A 16,489-nucleotide genomic window follows, 5' to 3' on the forward strand; every position below is an offset into this window, starting at 1 on the left:
GTCTGAAAAAGCGAGGTAAATAATTCAGTTCTCTATTTCAAAAAGCATACCATCTTCCTATGCTTCATAATTGATTTCTTACTTCATCAAGTCTCATAAAATTTAAGTCTTAAAGAGTTTCTCCCATTCCCTTTCTCTTGAATGCAGCTCTCATCAAGAAGTCCTAAAAATGGCACTGGACCTATGAATCCCTTGTTTATTCATAAGACAAATGAGCGATCTAAATGCTGTTAAGAAAGGAGAATGTAACCCTTGTCTCAAGAGTTGGGAAGTTTCCTTGACAACAAAGACAAGACAATATAGGATGTACATGCATTTTATGAATATGTACCATGAGTTGATTTCTTTCTTAAGACCTGTGGAAATGTATAAAGAAATGAGAAAAAGAATCATTTTCCAACAGAAATTAACTGGGTAGCTATCAAAGGCAAAAAGAAATTTTTGCATACATGGAACAAAACTAATGAATTTTACATTTAGAATGCCTTAAATGAAAGCTGTATTTGAATTTATAAAATTGCAGCTACAGCTGATTTCTGTACAAAATCTCCCATCACACTGGTTAAACACAACATGATAATGAGATGAACTTTTAACAAGTTATTACTATTAAATGACTACTGTTGCTAATATAATTTGACTAGATTTTTGGTGGCAAAAATACTAATTTTTAAAAACTATTATATTTAGCTATATAACTTCTCTGAAGAACTCAACTTAAAATGACCTGTCCAGAATACCAAAAAAAAAAAAAATGTATCCAACCAATTATTTGGTTCAAGTCAACAAATATTCATTAAGGGACTGATATGAGTTATCCATTTTTCACAGGAGCCAGAACAAGAGAACATAGGTCTAAATTACAGGAACATGGAATCAGGTTAAATAGAATTAAAAGATCTCTGTTACTAGGGCATTGGCACTTTTTTGTGGTTTGAATTAGTTAGTTAAAGCATCAAACAACAACTAGATCACGGGAGTAAGAAATCTTTTGAGGACTTTTGCTTCAGCCTATGGAAATTTGTTTTGTTTGACTGGATAATTATTAAGGCGGCTTGATGTTTTGTTGGTTTTTGTTGGATTGGTTTGGTTTTTCCTCAATGGGAAAAGGACAAGAGGAAGGGAGGAAAAATAAATGTTTGATATTTGCGGGGATGGGGAAGAAAAGGACCAAAATGACAACTGTCTTTGATGTCTTTTGATTGTTTTTTGGACCTGGCCAGGGATTTCATCTGTAGAGTGAGAGCTCTCCATACCATAGCAGATAAACAGCTTCTCCATAATTTGTTGGTTTAGAGAATTCTTTGAGCCAGTGAGGTTAAGTGACTTGCTCAGCGTTACATAGTCTGTGTCAGAAGCTGGATGGAAATGGCTTAGTAGATAGAGTGCTGAAGCTAGAGCTAGGAAGATTGAAATTAAAATCTTACATCTGATGCTTATATAGTTTTGTGACTAAATAATCACTTAAGTCTCAGTTTCCTCATCTATAAAATGGGGATAATAATAGTTATCTCACAGAGTTGTTGGGAGGATCAAATGAGCTACTATATAGAGAGCCCTACATAAAAATTAGCTATATTATGATTATTTTTTATTGCTATTACTAATGCTAATTCCCAGTTAACCTATCTCTCTACAAGACTACACTGCTTTTATACCTTGATGTTTCTATGCTGAAATCACAGTAAAAAAAAAAAAAAAAACTCTAGGTCCTAGAAAGCCATGCAGAATTATGGAAAGAACATTTGCTTTAGAGACAATCTGAATTCAAATATGCTCTCTACCATTCACTACCTGTGTGACAGGAGAAAGGGCAAATAACTTCTCTGAGGATCCATTTGTTCATCTGCAAAATGAGGGGGGTTAGAAAAATTACTCATGATTCCTTCCATTTCTAAATTTATAATCCTATTATACTTTTCCCCAGTCCCAAAGATTCATTCTCCTGAAATGGACAAGGGATCCAGGAAGGTCTGGATGAGAGAAAGAGATTACTCTGTCAGTTGGTGTGGGAAAATCCAAAAGGCTCCTCCTACATAATCCTTACCTTCCCACACTCATACACTTCATATAATCAAGACAAATGGGAACTATGTCCCTCCCTCCTACTTCCATCTTTTTATAATTTCTTTTTTCTTTTAAGGCAGAGCTCACCTAGAGTGGGGTTGGGATGAACACACAATGTGCTTTGCCCAAGCCTTCCAACTCAAAGAGACAGTCTTGGTCTGAGTTCTCTGTGAGATGTGGAGGGGCAGCCATACTACCGAGAATTGTTTAGGAACCCATATAATTATAGTCATTACACCCGTTTTAGAAGCAACATTTCTAACAGAGAAATTAAGAACTTGCTGAGACCACCCTGCAAAGAAATGCAGAGACAAAACTCCAGATTGGCCTGTTCGTACAAAGCTGGGGGGGAGGGGGGTTGTTTTTGTTTGCCTTAAGATATAATTAAGCTTTGAGAGGATTATTAAGTGGAAGCACCCCATGAAGAAGTTCTAGGTCAGCTACTTCATTAGTGCAAAATTATGAACTGGAATAACAGATGTGAAAGTACTTTGAAAAGTTAAAAGCTCTTAAGTATAAAATGGCAGTATTCATAGAGTGGGAGAAAACGAAGCTCAAGTCACTTGCAGACTGATGGCAGAAAAAAGCATGGCTTCAGTAGGGACAACATCAAGATTGGCTAGTTAGACCTTGTTTAATTCCTTTGTAATGGCTAATTAGGTTAAAAGGTAAGGGAAAGTTGCTCCTTTAGTGTATATTCTGTAACACTTGCTGGGTTTTTTAAGGGCCACACTTGAGGACCTAGAGTTCTGCATGTGCACTGGAGGCCATGAGTTCCCACTGATGAGGAGGAGTATCTCTCTCTGGCTCTATTGGTCACTCGATCTATTAGCATTTATTAGGAGCTTTCAGTGTGCCAGGCAAAAACACAGCCTTTGCTCTCAATATTCTAATGAGGTTAATATTCTGATGTTCTCTCATATTCTCATGAAGAAGCATTAAATAACCACGTACACATATGTGTATGTATATATACTCTAAATGTAAGATGATTTCAGAGGAAAGGCATGGAGAGGGGTAAAGGGAAACAAGAAATAGCTTCTTTATGAAGATGAGATGTGAGCTAAGTCTTGAAGGGAATCAGAGAAACTAAGGGGCAGAGAGGAGGGTGCAGAGTACCCCAATCAGAGGGAATAGTAAGTATAAAAGCATAAGATTGGGAGATGGAGTGTCGTGTACAAAGAAAAGTAAGAAGACTAGTGTCACTGGATTTTACATTATATAGTGGAGAAGTAAAGTGTAAGAAGACTGAAAAGGTGGAGAGAGGCCAAGTTGTGTGGGAATTTAAAAGTTAAAAAGAGGACTTCCAATTTGAACCTGGAGGTAAGAGAAAGACACTGTTCCTGAGAAAGAAATGCAAGAAGCCTCAGGAAATAATGAGCTTAAGGACATATGCTTTCCCTTGTCCCATCACCATCCAGGAGAGCAGCTGGTAAGAGATATGGCTCCTCTTGCCCCATCTGACAGCTAGGCTTGAGAAGAATCAGCTATATTTGTGGATCTAGACTTGGGGAACAAACTACCAATGATTTCCTCCTCTTCATTTCATCCCCTGTGCATTTTTCAAAGACCAACTTAAGTCAACGAAGTTGTTCCTACCTGTATTGATATCTCCTACCTCAGTCTCCCAGTCCCACAATTTGCATTAAAGTTTACAGCCTTGTATTTTTCTGTTTGCCCTCTGTATTGTTCTCTGTCCTCTCCCTTTAATTCTAAGGTTTCTGCAGAGAGGTATTTTATGTTTCTTTTCTCCCCTACCCTCATCCTAGAACAGTCCTGAATTTGCAGTTCATGTTCAACTATCTTTAGATCAATTGATTACATTTTAGAGGAAGATTTTGTATCATTGTTTAGGAAACTGTCAAGACAACTTCTTGCTAGTATTTCAGGTTTATTCTCCCACTCAGGGAATTCACCCCCACTGATGATTAAAAGTATGGTGAGTTTTGTCACAATTTCAAGTCATGGCTTAGTAGATTGCAGAAATAAGCAAAGTTAGTTTCAGGGAGAAGAAAGAGATTTCCCTTTGATGCAAGAAGAAAGGACAGATATATCTAGCTCATTACTAGGGGGCAGATTATAATTTCACTTTTTGCTTGTCTCCCCAAACTCCAGTCCCATAGTGCCAAAACTTGACCTTCTCTCTTCTACTTACAAAGTCGTTTTCTAACAATTCTCTCTTTAACCTTCCCTCACAGGTTCTATTTAAACACGAAAGCCACTTCCTCACGTATGTTGTGAAGATTAATGAGGTAATAACTGGAGTTTTTTCAAAAGAATAGTACAGTAAAAAATGTTTTACAAAAGAGCTGATAGACTTTCTGTCTGACAGAGTGAAAAAATCAGGAAATATGTATACAGGAAGAAGCACTAGCTAGGAAATCTAGGGACCTGAGTTCTAGGGTCAGCTTAACTATATGGAGCTGTTCAGCCTTGGGCAAGTCACCTTGACTCAGTTTCTTTATATGTCAAATGAAAAGGTTGGTCAATTTAAACCATAAGCTTAATTCATTCCCATATTCTAGAGTAGGGGTTCTTAATCAGCAGTGCATGTACCCCCTAAAGTTGAATTTCAAAGGACTGGCAATCTTGGGTGAGGAAAAAATTACATATTTATTTTCACTAATCTATGACTGACATTTAGCATTTCCTCAATTATAAATTTTTTAAAAGTATTTTTCTAAGAAGGGGTCCATAGTTTTTACCAGAATTCCAAAGATTCTCTGACACAAAAAAAAGTTAAGAAGCCCTGCTCTGTATAACCTGCTCCCACATATGGAACTTCTCACTCTCATACTGACATTATTCTCCTATTTTACCAGATTTATGACTAAGAGAAGGGAAATCTCTCCACAGTTGTACGTTACTATAAGTAAAACGAGAGACACAGAGCCAGAGGCGAGGCAAGGACAGAGGCAATGAAAAAGGAAAGAAAGAAAGAAAGAAAGAAAGAAAGGAAGGAAGGAAGGAAGGAAGGAAGGAAGGAAGGAAGGAAGGAAGGAAGGAAGGAAGGAAGGAAGGGAGGGAGAAAGAAAGAAAGAAAGAAAAGAAGAAAGGAAGGAAGGAAGGAAGGGAGGGAGGCAGGAAGGGAGGAAGGGAGAAAGGGAGGAAGGGAGGGAGGGAGGGAAGAAGGGAAGAAGGGAAGAAGGGAAGGAAGAAGGGAGGGAGAGAATGAGGAGGAAGAGAGGAAGAATGGAAGGAAGTCACGACAAAACAAACCCCTAATAACATCACTGGGTCTCTTTTACCAAAGGGTAAGGAAAATCTTTTCTCGGAGAATGAAGCTACAATAGCATTTGCTGCTGTTGTTGAAGATGATGTGGTTAGAGGTAAGATTGGAAGCCGTCTTCCTGATTCCAAGTCTATGGTTCTATCTAGCACGTCAAACTGCCTCCTCACTTCATTCTTGTATATAAATATGGTCTTCATGATTACAAAACAATGTGCTATAGCAATTCAAAGACAAGGTCATCATTTGAGTCTTACAAGGCTAGCTCATGTAAATATTACTTTAAAAAATTAGACTACACAACAAAATGTTTAAATATTGGTACAAACTCAAACATTTCCTGTTCTTTTCTCCAAAAATGAAACCTTCAGTTAATGTTACCTTCTATTCCCAAACCACCTTCCAAAAGCCACAATGTGAGAAAAAACTTAGCTGTTATGCATTGCTAGGGTACAGGAACCAGAATACAGAAAACATTAGTCAGAGAAAAATTATTCCTGACTCTTTAAAGTAATTATACCAATAGGCAAAGTGAGAAAAGTTTTAACACATGCAATTATCTGTCTAAAATATACACCAATACAACAGGTAAGATTACCTTGAAATATCACCATTATTTAACAATATGTGATAAATTTTATTTAAAAAATCTGTATACCTCCTATCTCCCAGTTCTTTGTTAATAGTTTCAGACCTACAGTGAGCACAGTAAAGCCACCACTGCACCTTCATTGGGTATGAAATTGCTTTCCAAATCATTATTCTTTGATAAAGACAAGAGGTGACTCAGTCATACTTCTTTGAGTAATCATTAGACCACAGAACAACACTGAGCCTGTCATCCTTCAAGGAGACAATTAGCAGGCAATGCAACTTAAAAGATAATATTAACCAAGTGAAATGGGGAAAACCACTTTTAAAACTATCACTCTTACAAGAAAAAACCCCAAGGAAGATGGGCCACATAAGTAAGACCTTAATCCATGATGGAAACATGTACTTCAACAATACAAGTCACTGGATGATCTCTGGTAGAGTCAGAATTGACAGTTTTGAGTATGCTTATAAATTATTAATCAATCACTGAGAAACTGCTGAGAAGTAATGACCAATTCAACTAAACTCAATTAGCAACAGGACAAATAACTCAAAACTATTGGATGAATTGGGTGTACAAATATCTTCTCTCATCCTGCATGACTTTACAGAAAACCATTCTCATTTCTAATGGAATTTTTCTGAGCAAAAGAATGTATCTCTTAAGAGATTACCAAGACCGAACCAAAATGTTCATCTACATACTCTATTGTGAAATGTATATTTTATGCCAATAAATTCATGTATACAAATAATATACATATATACACACATGTACATATGAATACATAAATATATACATACACTCTCCTGCAATCTTGGTAATCTTGTTATCTGTCATTTACACTGAGCAAAATCCCACTGGAGGTAAGATTGTTGGTGAATAACACATATATCCTCAAATGCTACTAACAACTCATCTCAGAATTCTACTATTATCCTGACTATTTTTACATTTGCAATTAATATCTATCTAATATGATACTAATACTATGTTTAATATCAGTACATTTAAACACATTGTGACCTGCAACAATACATATTAGTTGTGCGCGAGTGTGTGTGTGTGAATTTCTGTGCTGACTTAAAATTCAGAGATGCCTGATTACAAAAATCCTTCCCCAAAGAGTGGGTTGACCCTAGAAACAGGCTCCAGTTACCTTCGTATGTTCACAAAGAAAACCTTTCAGTACTTTTCTCAGAATGCAGGTGTGCAAATTACTCTTGCAATAGGCAGAAGTCATGTTTTCAGTAACCCTTGGACCTCTGTTAAACACCCCCTGTAGCATTTTTCAGCTCATAAAACTTTTATGAGCTGAAAAGTTCCCTCAGTCCTGTGAGCTGCTAACCGCAGTTCCCCTCCAGCCCCAGCCCCAGCACCCAACTTGTTATTATGATCTATCGGAGTCAGGGTAACATAAAAGTGTCACAAGTAGCATGTTTTCTTTCATGGCAACGAAATAAACAAGATTGGTAGAACTAAGAACGGTGAAAAAGGACAAATTCTGTAGTGCAGTATCACTTGTGTATAGATCGGTATATCACTACCTATTTAGACTGGGTAGAATGTTTAGAGGTTGATTATTATCAAGATGGTCTGGATTTCTACAAAGACGAATGAAATCATGTGATCTTCCAGCTTGGAAAATGACCTTTTTTTCTTTAGTTTTTTCTATTAAATAGGCTTTCCTAAAATGGTATACATCCCCTCTGATGAATGTTACATCTACCTTAGACTTTTTTTCTGAAACATTTAATGCTTTGCAATATAATTAATTTTATTTCTGCTTTAGAGTAATTTATATGTCAAATACTGATACAGCTGAACAACTATCTCAGAAAAAAGCTGAATTTCATACAAATAGCAGAACATATCTGAATAAACTTTTTTTTTCTTTTCAACAAAGGATCCCTGCTCTGTATTAAGGAGAACAGATTTGGGAACAGAAACTAGTCAGTATGAGTTACTCCTCCTGGTTGGGGTGACCAGGTACTGCTTTTCCCAAGGTTTTTCTGACTTTCTGTCTCAATGCTATTTTCAGAATAATTTTCTGCTCTTTTCAAAGGGTGGGTATGAGAGGAAATGACCATTCTCTTTTCCCTGGGCTGAATACTTCAGGATGCTCAGCTCGCTCACTATTCCATTACAAATCTTCACCTTTTGTTGTGAGCTGCCTCAGGGTTGGCTCGGATGTTCCAAAGTGCTATTCTGCCTCCCCTTTTATCTCAAGCCTTAAAATCCTTCTCCCTTAGGAAATTGCTTTTTTCCTCCCTCATTTTGTAATCTGGTCTTCCATCATATGTTTAAGAGTTGTCAAATGGGACACATTTTTACCTTATTTTTTTTTTCAGTCACCTTAACTTAGTGGGACTTTTGTTTGTTTTGGTCCAATTTTGTAATTTCATCATGGTAGAGAAATCCATTTTCCAGTGCAGGTTAGCCTATGGTCTTAGAGAGTGACCTGGGGATACTGAGATGTTAAGTGCCTTGCCTAGAGTCACATAATAATTATGTGTTTGAGGCAGAATTTGGGGCTAGGTCTTCCTGATCATGATCCCATCTCTCTATCATACCTTGCAGACTGTCAGACTTAAAGTATACACTTGCAAATTAGTACTATAAGTTAAGTAGGGGAAATCTATATAAACTAGAAGATAACTCCACAGCCAGATTCTTTCTGGCTTAAATGATAACCCTTTCTCCATTCTGAATAATGAAGAGTAAGGCAAAAGGTAGGAAGTATAATCTCGTTCTCAAGAGAATTCAGTCAAGGGGAACAGAAATTAATATGATCCCTAGCAAAATCATATTTTCTATTCTTCTTCCCTTTAAATTGTCATTCATCAAAGGAAAATCAAAACATTAGCAGCAATGGCAGAGTCCACTCTAAAACAAAAAATGTCCATTAAGAAATTGTCATATGATTCCTTTCTAGACCACTGTCCTGACTCTCTGATCTTTCTCTTTCACGCTATGGAAACTCCCTCCTGGAAAATTCCCTTCACTCCTGGGCTTATCACACTGACGTATCCTCTGCACTGTGACCTCTCCTAATTGATTAGTTCTTCTAAAAACCTTTAAGGCAGAAGATGACCAGCTATATCTTCATTCCTCTCCAGTTTGAACTTCACATTCTTTGAACTTTTCATGGTCCCAGCTCAAGTACCTTCTTTTCCCTCATTCCGACCCACCAATACTCTTTTTAGCTTGCTTTTATATGTTGTCTTTCTCCATTAGAATGTAAACTTATCAAGGTGAGGAACTTGGTTTTGTTTTTTTTTTTTTTCTGCTTTCATTTGTATTCCTCACACTTAGTTCAATGCCTGACACAGAGTAAATTCTTAACACGCTTATTGACTTAACCGGACTTAAGAGCACAAAGACAAGTAGGAGAGAAAAATCAGATTAATGCCATTCTAAAAATAATTATTAATTCCCATGCATTCTCTCTCTGTTTCTGTCTCTCTCCAGATAAAGTTATAGATGTAATACATACACGCGAGCATGCATGCACGTGTGCACACACACACAGAAAAGTAAATTCTACAAGTTTCATTTTAGATAAGAAGTATTGATATTCACATATTCTTTTCTCATATAGAAGTGTAGAAACAACTGGACAATTTGCAAGGATTTTGAAATATTTCTGCTTGAGGTTTCTATTATCACCTATGTAAACAAACAGCTGGTCCACTCCTTCAGGTACCATTCACTTCCCAGAGATGGGAATCTTAAGCACTTTATGAGGATTTATTATTACTATGTAATAATATACATTATTACTAAGAAATCCACCACTATGATCAGCATCTCCAACCAATAAACAGTTAAGCAAGGTACCTCCTAAGAGTGATACTCCTCCAATTTGGAAACAAACTACCAAATCAACAAAGAAGTATTCATAATTATCTTAGTTCCTTGTCAAGATTTTTATCTATAGCCTGATCATTTCCCTGAGCTATAGAAACCTGGATAAAAACATTAAGATATATATATATATATAGTACACTCATAATGCTGTTATTGAATTAAAATGGTATTTCACACTCTTCTTTTGATGAGAATGTCACTTTCAATAACTGGACTTAGAGCTACTACTCAATAGAAGGACCCTTAAACAATTATTTCTGAAAGAAGAAAATATATTTAAGTAGGCTTAAAAGTGTTACAAATATACACAGAGAGAAGACAATTGAAGTTTAAGATGTTCTTGTTACTATTTGAATACCAGGTTATTTAGGAATCCAAAGAAGCATTAAAATCACCACCAAACTATTTAGGTTACTTGTTACTAGTCATAAATAATTATAATATTGTAAAAGGGTCAGTAGTGTATCCATTTCAGTTCTGTATACCCATTGAATAAAAAGCTACATACATAGACACAAGGACATCAGCTAAAAAAATGTGTTGAACTAGCATTAAAAATCATTTTTAAACCACAATTTCTATGTAGTACTTAATATTACCCCAAACTGAATACAGTGAACCTGTAAATTCCCCCCAAAGAACACTCCAAAATGAGCTCAGTTCTATCTTTGTATGTGTGTGCTCCGTGAGGATCCAACACTTTTTTAGCTGTCCAAACTGTAAGTGCTGATGTTAATAATTACAGACTAATGAAATGTTAACACAGTCTAAATGCTACACTTAAGTAGTAATGATGGAAGGACACTGAAATTAAAACACTTGGTTCCACATGTTCTGAAATGATGTATAATAGATGATTTGGTTATATTAGATGACAAAGCGAGTTTCTTATGGCTTTCAAAATCAAATTTTATCAAATATTCTTCCAATGTACTAGCACCATCTTCCAACATACCACTTAGTGCAACTATATGTAACTAAAATATCATTTTCATGACAACATATTTCACACTCCAGTTATCTTCTAAGGCAGCATCTGATATGTTCGTATTTCAAAAAATAACTGTCATGGTAAAAATGCGGATTGCCTTGAATGGCATGTGTAGAAAGGATAGACTTACCTGTCTCGTTGCCTGTGACTGTAATAACATATACATTTATATCAGGACGGATTGTTTCCCTTGCCTGAGGCTCTGAAGTAGAAACTTCCTGAGATTCTAACGCATCTTTGCCTTCCTCAGTTGTGGGTTGTCTTGTTGTCTGTGCAATGGAAGAAGCACTTGAGGTTGTAAAATATTCTCTATCAATATCTGTTTCTAACTCTTTAGTTACCATGTCATCAGGAGGAGTGGGTGTAACATGATATGTTGATTCACCAATTATTACCATGTCACTGGTTGTTTCCTCACCAGGTTCCCTATCAATTATCACCGGTTTTTCTTTAGTGACAAAGGACTTAGAGGTTGATGTGGAATGAATTTTGTCTAGTGAACTAAAGAGAGTAGTGACATCACTTGGCACAGCAGTTTTCACTGTTGCAACTGCAGTGAGCATGACTGTTTCAGCGCCTTTAGGCTCTTCCAATAATCCTGAGCCAACCTCTGTATAATCTTGGGAGGTTTCCTCTTTTTTCCCAGAAGTTGTTTCCTCTGTGCCCTGAGGCACACGTTCTGTAGTGAATGGGCTCCAAGGGGATCTGGATTCCCAAGTGGAAGGACTGCTAGCCCTTCTCTCAGCTTCTTGCTCAGGTTTAGGTCTTAAGTGACCTTCCAGTGTAGTGCCAAGGGTCACCATTTCCACTTCAGTCTTCACTTTGTGCTCAGTCACAGAAACATAATGTGGATAAGATGTACTAGTTTCTGTTGCTCCAACAGTAGTTCTAAAGACCAGAACTTGCTTAGAATCTGTCACCAACCCATCTTCAGAGGTTGGATATGCCGATCCATCAAAGTCATGTTCATCAGTGTCCTTTCCTTGGGGAGTTATTGGTACCTCCGAAGAAGTAGTGGCCACAGAGTCAGTGGCAAACACTGGATACTCAGTAGGTTGTTCTTTCTCAGAAACAGGAATCTCAACGGGAATTACTTGGGTACTTTTGCTTATTGTTTGAGTGGTCTCCAGAGAACGAGTTGCTTCAAAAGGAATCTGATCAACCAAGTGTACATCTTGGGTGGCTTTACCTTCTGACGAAACAGAAGGAATTAACGATACTGTTTGTGCAGCTTCTACATGAGCAGGAGGCTCCTGCGTGCTGCTACTATGATCAACAAACTCTGGTCCTTCCCCATATACAGTTTGTGCAAATTGATGGACAGTAGTTACTGATTTTGGTGTGTCTAGATCTAGCCCTTCGTCGATAGCACTCCCTTCCATGGTTGTATCGACAACTCCTTCTGTGGGAGAATATTTAACAACTGTTTCTTCTTTGACGCCTGTTTGAGGAGTTGAATGAGAACTCACTGTGAATTCCTCTTTGTCCTTCCAGGATTCTTCTGTGAACTCCACCATTGGTCTTTGAGTAGTATCTGTTGTAAGAGGAAAAGTTCTTCCAGTTTCAAAATGTTTTTCAGTTGCTCCTGCTGTTGTAAGTAAGGCAGTGGGTAATTCTGTAGTGCCTATGTGTTCTGTTGATGCCAAAGGCTTGGATGTCATGCTATCTTCATCTAGTGGCCATTTAGATACTGTGATAACCTCCAGATTTAAAGTACTGCTTATGGAATGAATTTTGGTTGTATTTTCTTCCATCTTTGTTGTATCAGGAGGGCCATCTGTTTCTAAGCTTACTGGTGTACTTAAAAACTTGTCTTCGATGTCTTTTTCTTTTATTGGCTCTAAACTTATCTTTGTTGTGGTTGTTGTTGTTACAGAAGCATCAAAATACTTGGTCATTTCATCAGTATATTCTGTGACATCAGTTTTCTCAAGAGAAGGCTTCATTCCAGAGAATTCTTCTTCCTCTATTCTCCTAAAAAGTGGATCTTTTGTCATGTCTTTCTCTGTTTCTTCAGTAGCACGATGGACTGTCGTTGTTTCTGGCTTAGGTGTATGTTCCCTTTCTGTTTGCTGATCATGATAAATAAGTGTAGATGTTCCCTCAACTAAACCCTGCAGTGAAGTAAGATCTTGGGAGGGAGCAAAAAATTTGACCTCGGTGTGATTTTCTAATGGCAAAGGTGTGGACCCATGTTGACCAGAAAAGTCTTCAGTCATCTTGCCACTGGTTTGTGTCTCTTCCCAACTATCTATGGAGGAGCCTTCCTTGGTAGGCATGACTTCAGGTAAGGCTACTGTGTCTGTTGTTATAGAATCAGTGTGCTCCATCAGAGTGAGGTTACTTTCTTCTGTGATCTTTGACACCGTAACAACTTCTGGAATTTGGCTAATAGCAAAGATGTTCTGGTCAGGCTGAATAGTATGTGCTTCTTCATCTTCTCTTGGAGTGAATTCATAGTGATCTGAAGGCCCTAACCCAGAAATAATAATATTTGTTGTCTCCTTCTCAGTTTTATTTCCCATTCCTGTGGATACATCCAGAGTCCCAAGTGTAAAGGACTCCTTCACTGGAGGATGCTCTGAAGCCTCTGGATATGTTACCAAGGGCCCCACCTCAATTTCTTCTGTCTGGGTAATCACTTCCTGTGTTTGAGTATCTTCTGTGTGCCTTTCCCACAAGTCAGTGGCAGTTTCATGTTGAAGCACGCCATTCTCTGAGGAAGTTGGTAGCAGGAAAGAAATTTGTTCTTCAGATATATTTGGTTTCTCAAGTGGTCCTGATGCAGATGGTGTATATTCCATATCCCAGAACCTTTCTGTACTCCCAGCTGTTGAGCTGCCTATGGCAGCCTTGGGTTGAATTGTGACCTTTTCAAACTTCTCCTCAATCACTCCAGGTGGAAGAAATGAAACTTTCTGTTCAATATTCACTATTTTCCCTATAGGAGGGATATCTGATTGAGTGACAGGTAATTCGGTGATTAAAGGGATGCCGGGTGTAACTTGGATTGGTATTATTTGTGGCTCCTTGGACAAACTGGGTGGTGCAGTTTCCACAGGGATATTCAATTGGATGGTTGTAGTCTCTGATATGTTCTGTTTAGCTAGAAAGATAATTTCAAAGAGTAAATTAGATAAGCCACTGATTTTTCAAACAGAGTTCATGTTTGCCCGGCCGGTGTTTGGGATAGGGGGAACTAAAAACTACGCCCCAGTTAATCCAAAGACATAGTCATGCAGATGAATGTTCAGTGTTCACAAATCAATCCATTATTTTATTTGGCAAAGGATGATTTTTAATGGTCCCTGAAGTATGGCTAAGTTAAGAAAAATTAGTAATTTTATGACTTTAAGTAATTGGGAGATCACAAAAAAACATTGCAGGCATAAATGTTTGAATTCATGGAGTGAAAAAACACATATTGGAAGCAACTACAGTAACTGAAAATCTGGTTAGAGGACTTTTGTACTGTCTTGCCAGAGGTGAGTTAAATTTTTGGGCCCAGGCTCCGTACAGTCCCCCACCCTGTGGCCCAAGCTGAAAGAACTGTACAGGCAGCCTGGAGCCTCCTGGGAGAGGGAGTGTCTAAGATTACTGAAAAACAAAAAGCCACATCAATGTAATTGAATTACTAATAACTAGCTAGAGTGTCCATAATCTGGAGATTTTGATAAAAACAGGAAATGAAGTTGTTATTTTTTTTAAATAAAGACTCTTTACTGAATTCCAGGTGTTTAAACATTTATCTTCATCTTCCTGTGAACCAACGCATGGCCTTGTAAATGGTCTTCTTGCATGTTAGTAAAATGTCTCTGTAACATTTTGCCTGACATTTCTTACATCTCTGTCTTGTTCTGCACTTGATCTTAGTCACACTCATGGGGTCTATTTCCAGGCTAACTTTAGCATAAAACACAAATGTAGCGCAGGAAGTAAAATACCTACATGGTATATTTTCAGCCTATAATTACAAATCACCAAAAGAAGTCTTGAGCAGCAGTAGGAGTGTGTTTAAGCAACAGAAAGTAACACATCATCATAAAATGCTCTATGGCAGTGCCTCAAGTTTTACCAGCAATTGACTGAACTTTGAAAGGAATGCAGTGTACAAATGTGGAAGTCGTATTTTACACAGGACTTCATATGATGAACAAGGAGGTTTGAATTTGGAAAAAATTGGACCTTTGGCAAACAATGACTCATCATGTCAAGGGAAGGTACTATCAGGAAGTCTACAAGATTCCTGTAGAATTAAGGTCGAATTAAGCTTTCAGAGAACACCTCTCTAGGTGATAATATCTGTAATATTATTGGACTTACTTTGTAATAGTCTGAAGACCATTTTACAGAAATAAATATATATTGCTATTGCTTATCAAAGCTTAACAACAAACATAGTCTACCTTCTGTGCCATGGACTGCAATTGTAATGGGTTCTTCATTATTGATGGGATATGGGATTTCATTGACTATTTTTCTGCAGTGCATGCTAAAACTATAGATTCATCATTCTTGTAATTAAAAAACATCTTCAAAGTCTATTTATACAAATCTCTGTTTAAACTTTATTGAATTCTTGCTATTTGTATCTGTTAATATTAAGATATGAAAAAGATTAGGTTTTTTTAAAAACAAGTTAAAAATGAATTGCTACTTTTTTTCTTTCTTGTTTTCTTAGATTTGGGGTTTTTTTAATTATATTAATTTCTGACAGACTTTCATACAACTTCTGGGTTATTATACTTTACAATTTTTCATTTAACTCTATCTGGATTTGTTTTATGAGTTTTCATATGTCAAAACACATTTCTGTTTCAAATCTCACATTTATCTTTTTACTACTTTTGGAGGCAAAGGCAAAAAAAAAACCGTAGATATGGTAAGCTCCTATGATAACATCATGAAAATATTTAGCAACTTATCACAGGGTGTATTTTTAAATACTTAATGGTATTTTAAATTAATGCATTATTAATAAATCAGTGGTACTCTTTCCCACCTCCCTAATGCCTTTTTTTTTCTCCCTTTGCTACTGAAATTAATTTAAGGGGCAGTAAACGTGGGTTTAGAAGCAATTCAGAGGTCAGGGAGTTAGACACTTTTGAATTCTAACTTTGACTGCCTGCTACCAGTTCTCTCTGGCAACATGGAAATGTCTTTATGTTGCCTTGAAAACAGTCAGAAATAAGTATCATTCTAGGCTTTGACTGTGGCCTATTCTATTGCTGTTGAATTTTGAATGTGAAAGTAAATTCATCCCTTCCAAGGGCCCTCCTTGCCACATCCATATTTAAATGAGTTCTTTTCCAAAACAAGAGGCATCCATTGCTTCTCAAGGTTATTCATCTAATTGCGTGTGTGAGTGTGTGTGTGTATGTGTATGTGGTTGTCAACAGCTGAGTCAGATCACAGCACAACTCATCTGATCCATTGTACAACCTAAGACAATCGAGAAACTATATTAATTGTATTTTAAAAGTCAGCATATTTAATTCTTCTATACAACATGACTCTGGTGAAAATGTATTTAATAGGAACGTATGTGTAGAACCTATACAAAATTGTATGCTGTCTCGGGGAGGGAGGGAGGAGGTGGGGAGGAGGGAGGGGGTGGGAGGGGAAGAAAAAAATCTAGGTTGTATGGTAGTGATTGTGGAAAGCTGAAAATAAATTTTAAAAAAAAGTGAAAAAAAAAAGTCAGCATAGATAACCACATAAAGACATGGCATAA

General features: G+C 37.1%; 1 protein-coding gene across 5 annotated transcripts in view; it reads right to left on the reverse strand.

Annotated features, from left to right (window-relative positions):
- VCAN (versican) overlaps nt 1-16,489 on the reverse strand; it is a 134,177-nt gene that overhangs the window by 66,544 nt on the left and 51,144 nt on the right. For 2 of the 5 annotated variants that reach the window (XM_072606215.1, XM_072606212.1), the window contains exon 7: nt 10,886-13,861. The exons of 2 other annotated variants lie outside the window; for them this stretch is intronic. In XM_072606215.1, coding sequence (XP_072462316.1) covers nt 10,886-13,861 — 2,976 coding nt within the window. Of the gene's footprint in view, nt 1-10,885; nt 15,619-16,489 lie in introns of those variants that run through there. One more of the 5 variants, XM_072606213.1, reaches the window with a different exon arrangement.

Source organism: Notamacropus eugenii, chromosome 4 (genome assembly GCF_028372415.1).
Source record: "Notamacropus eugenii isolate mMacEug1 chromosome 4, mMacEug1.pri_v2, whole genome shotgun sequence".
In the NCBI taxonomy this organism is placed as follows: Eukaryota; Metazoa; Chordata; class Mammalia; order Diprotodontia; family Macropodidae; genus Notamacropus; species Notamacropus eugenii.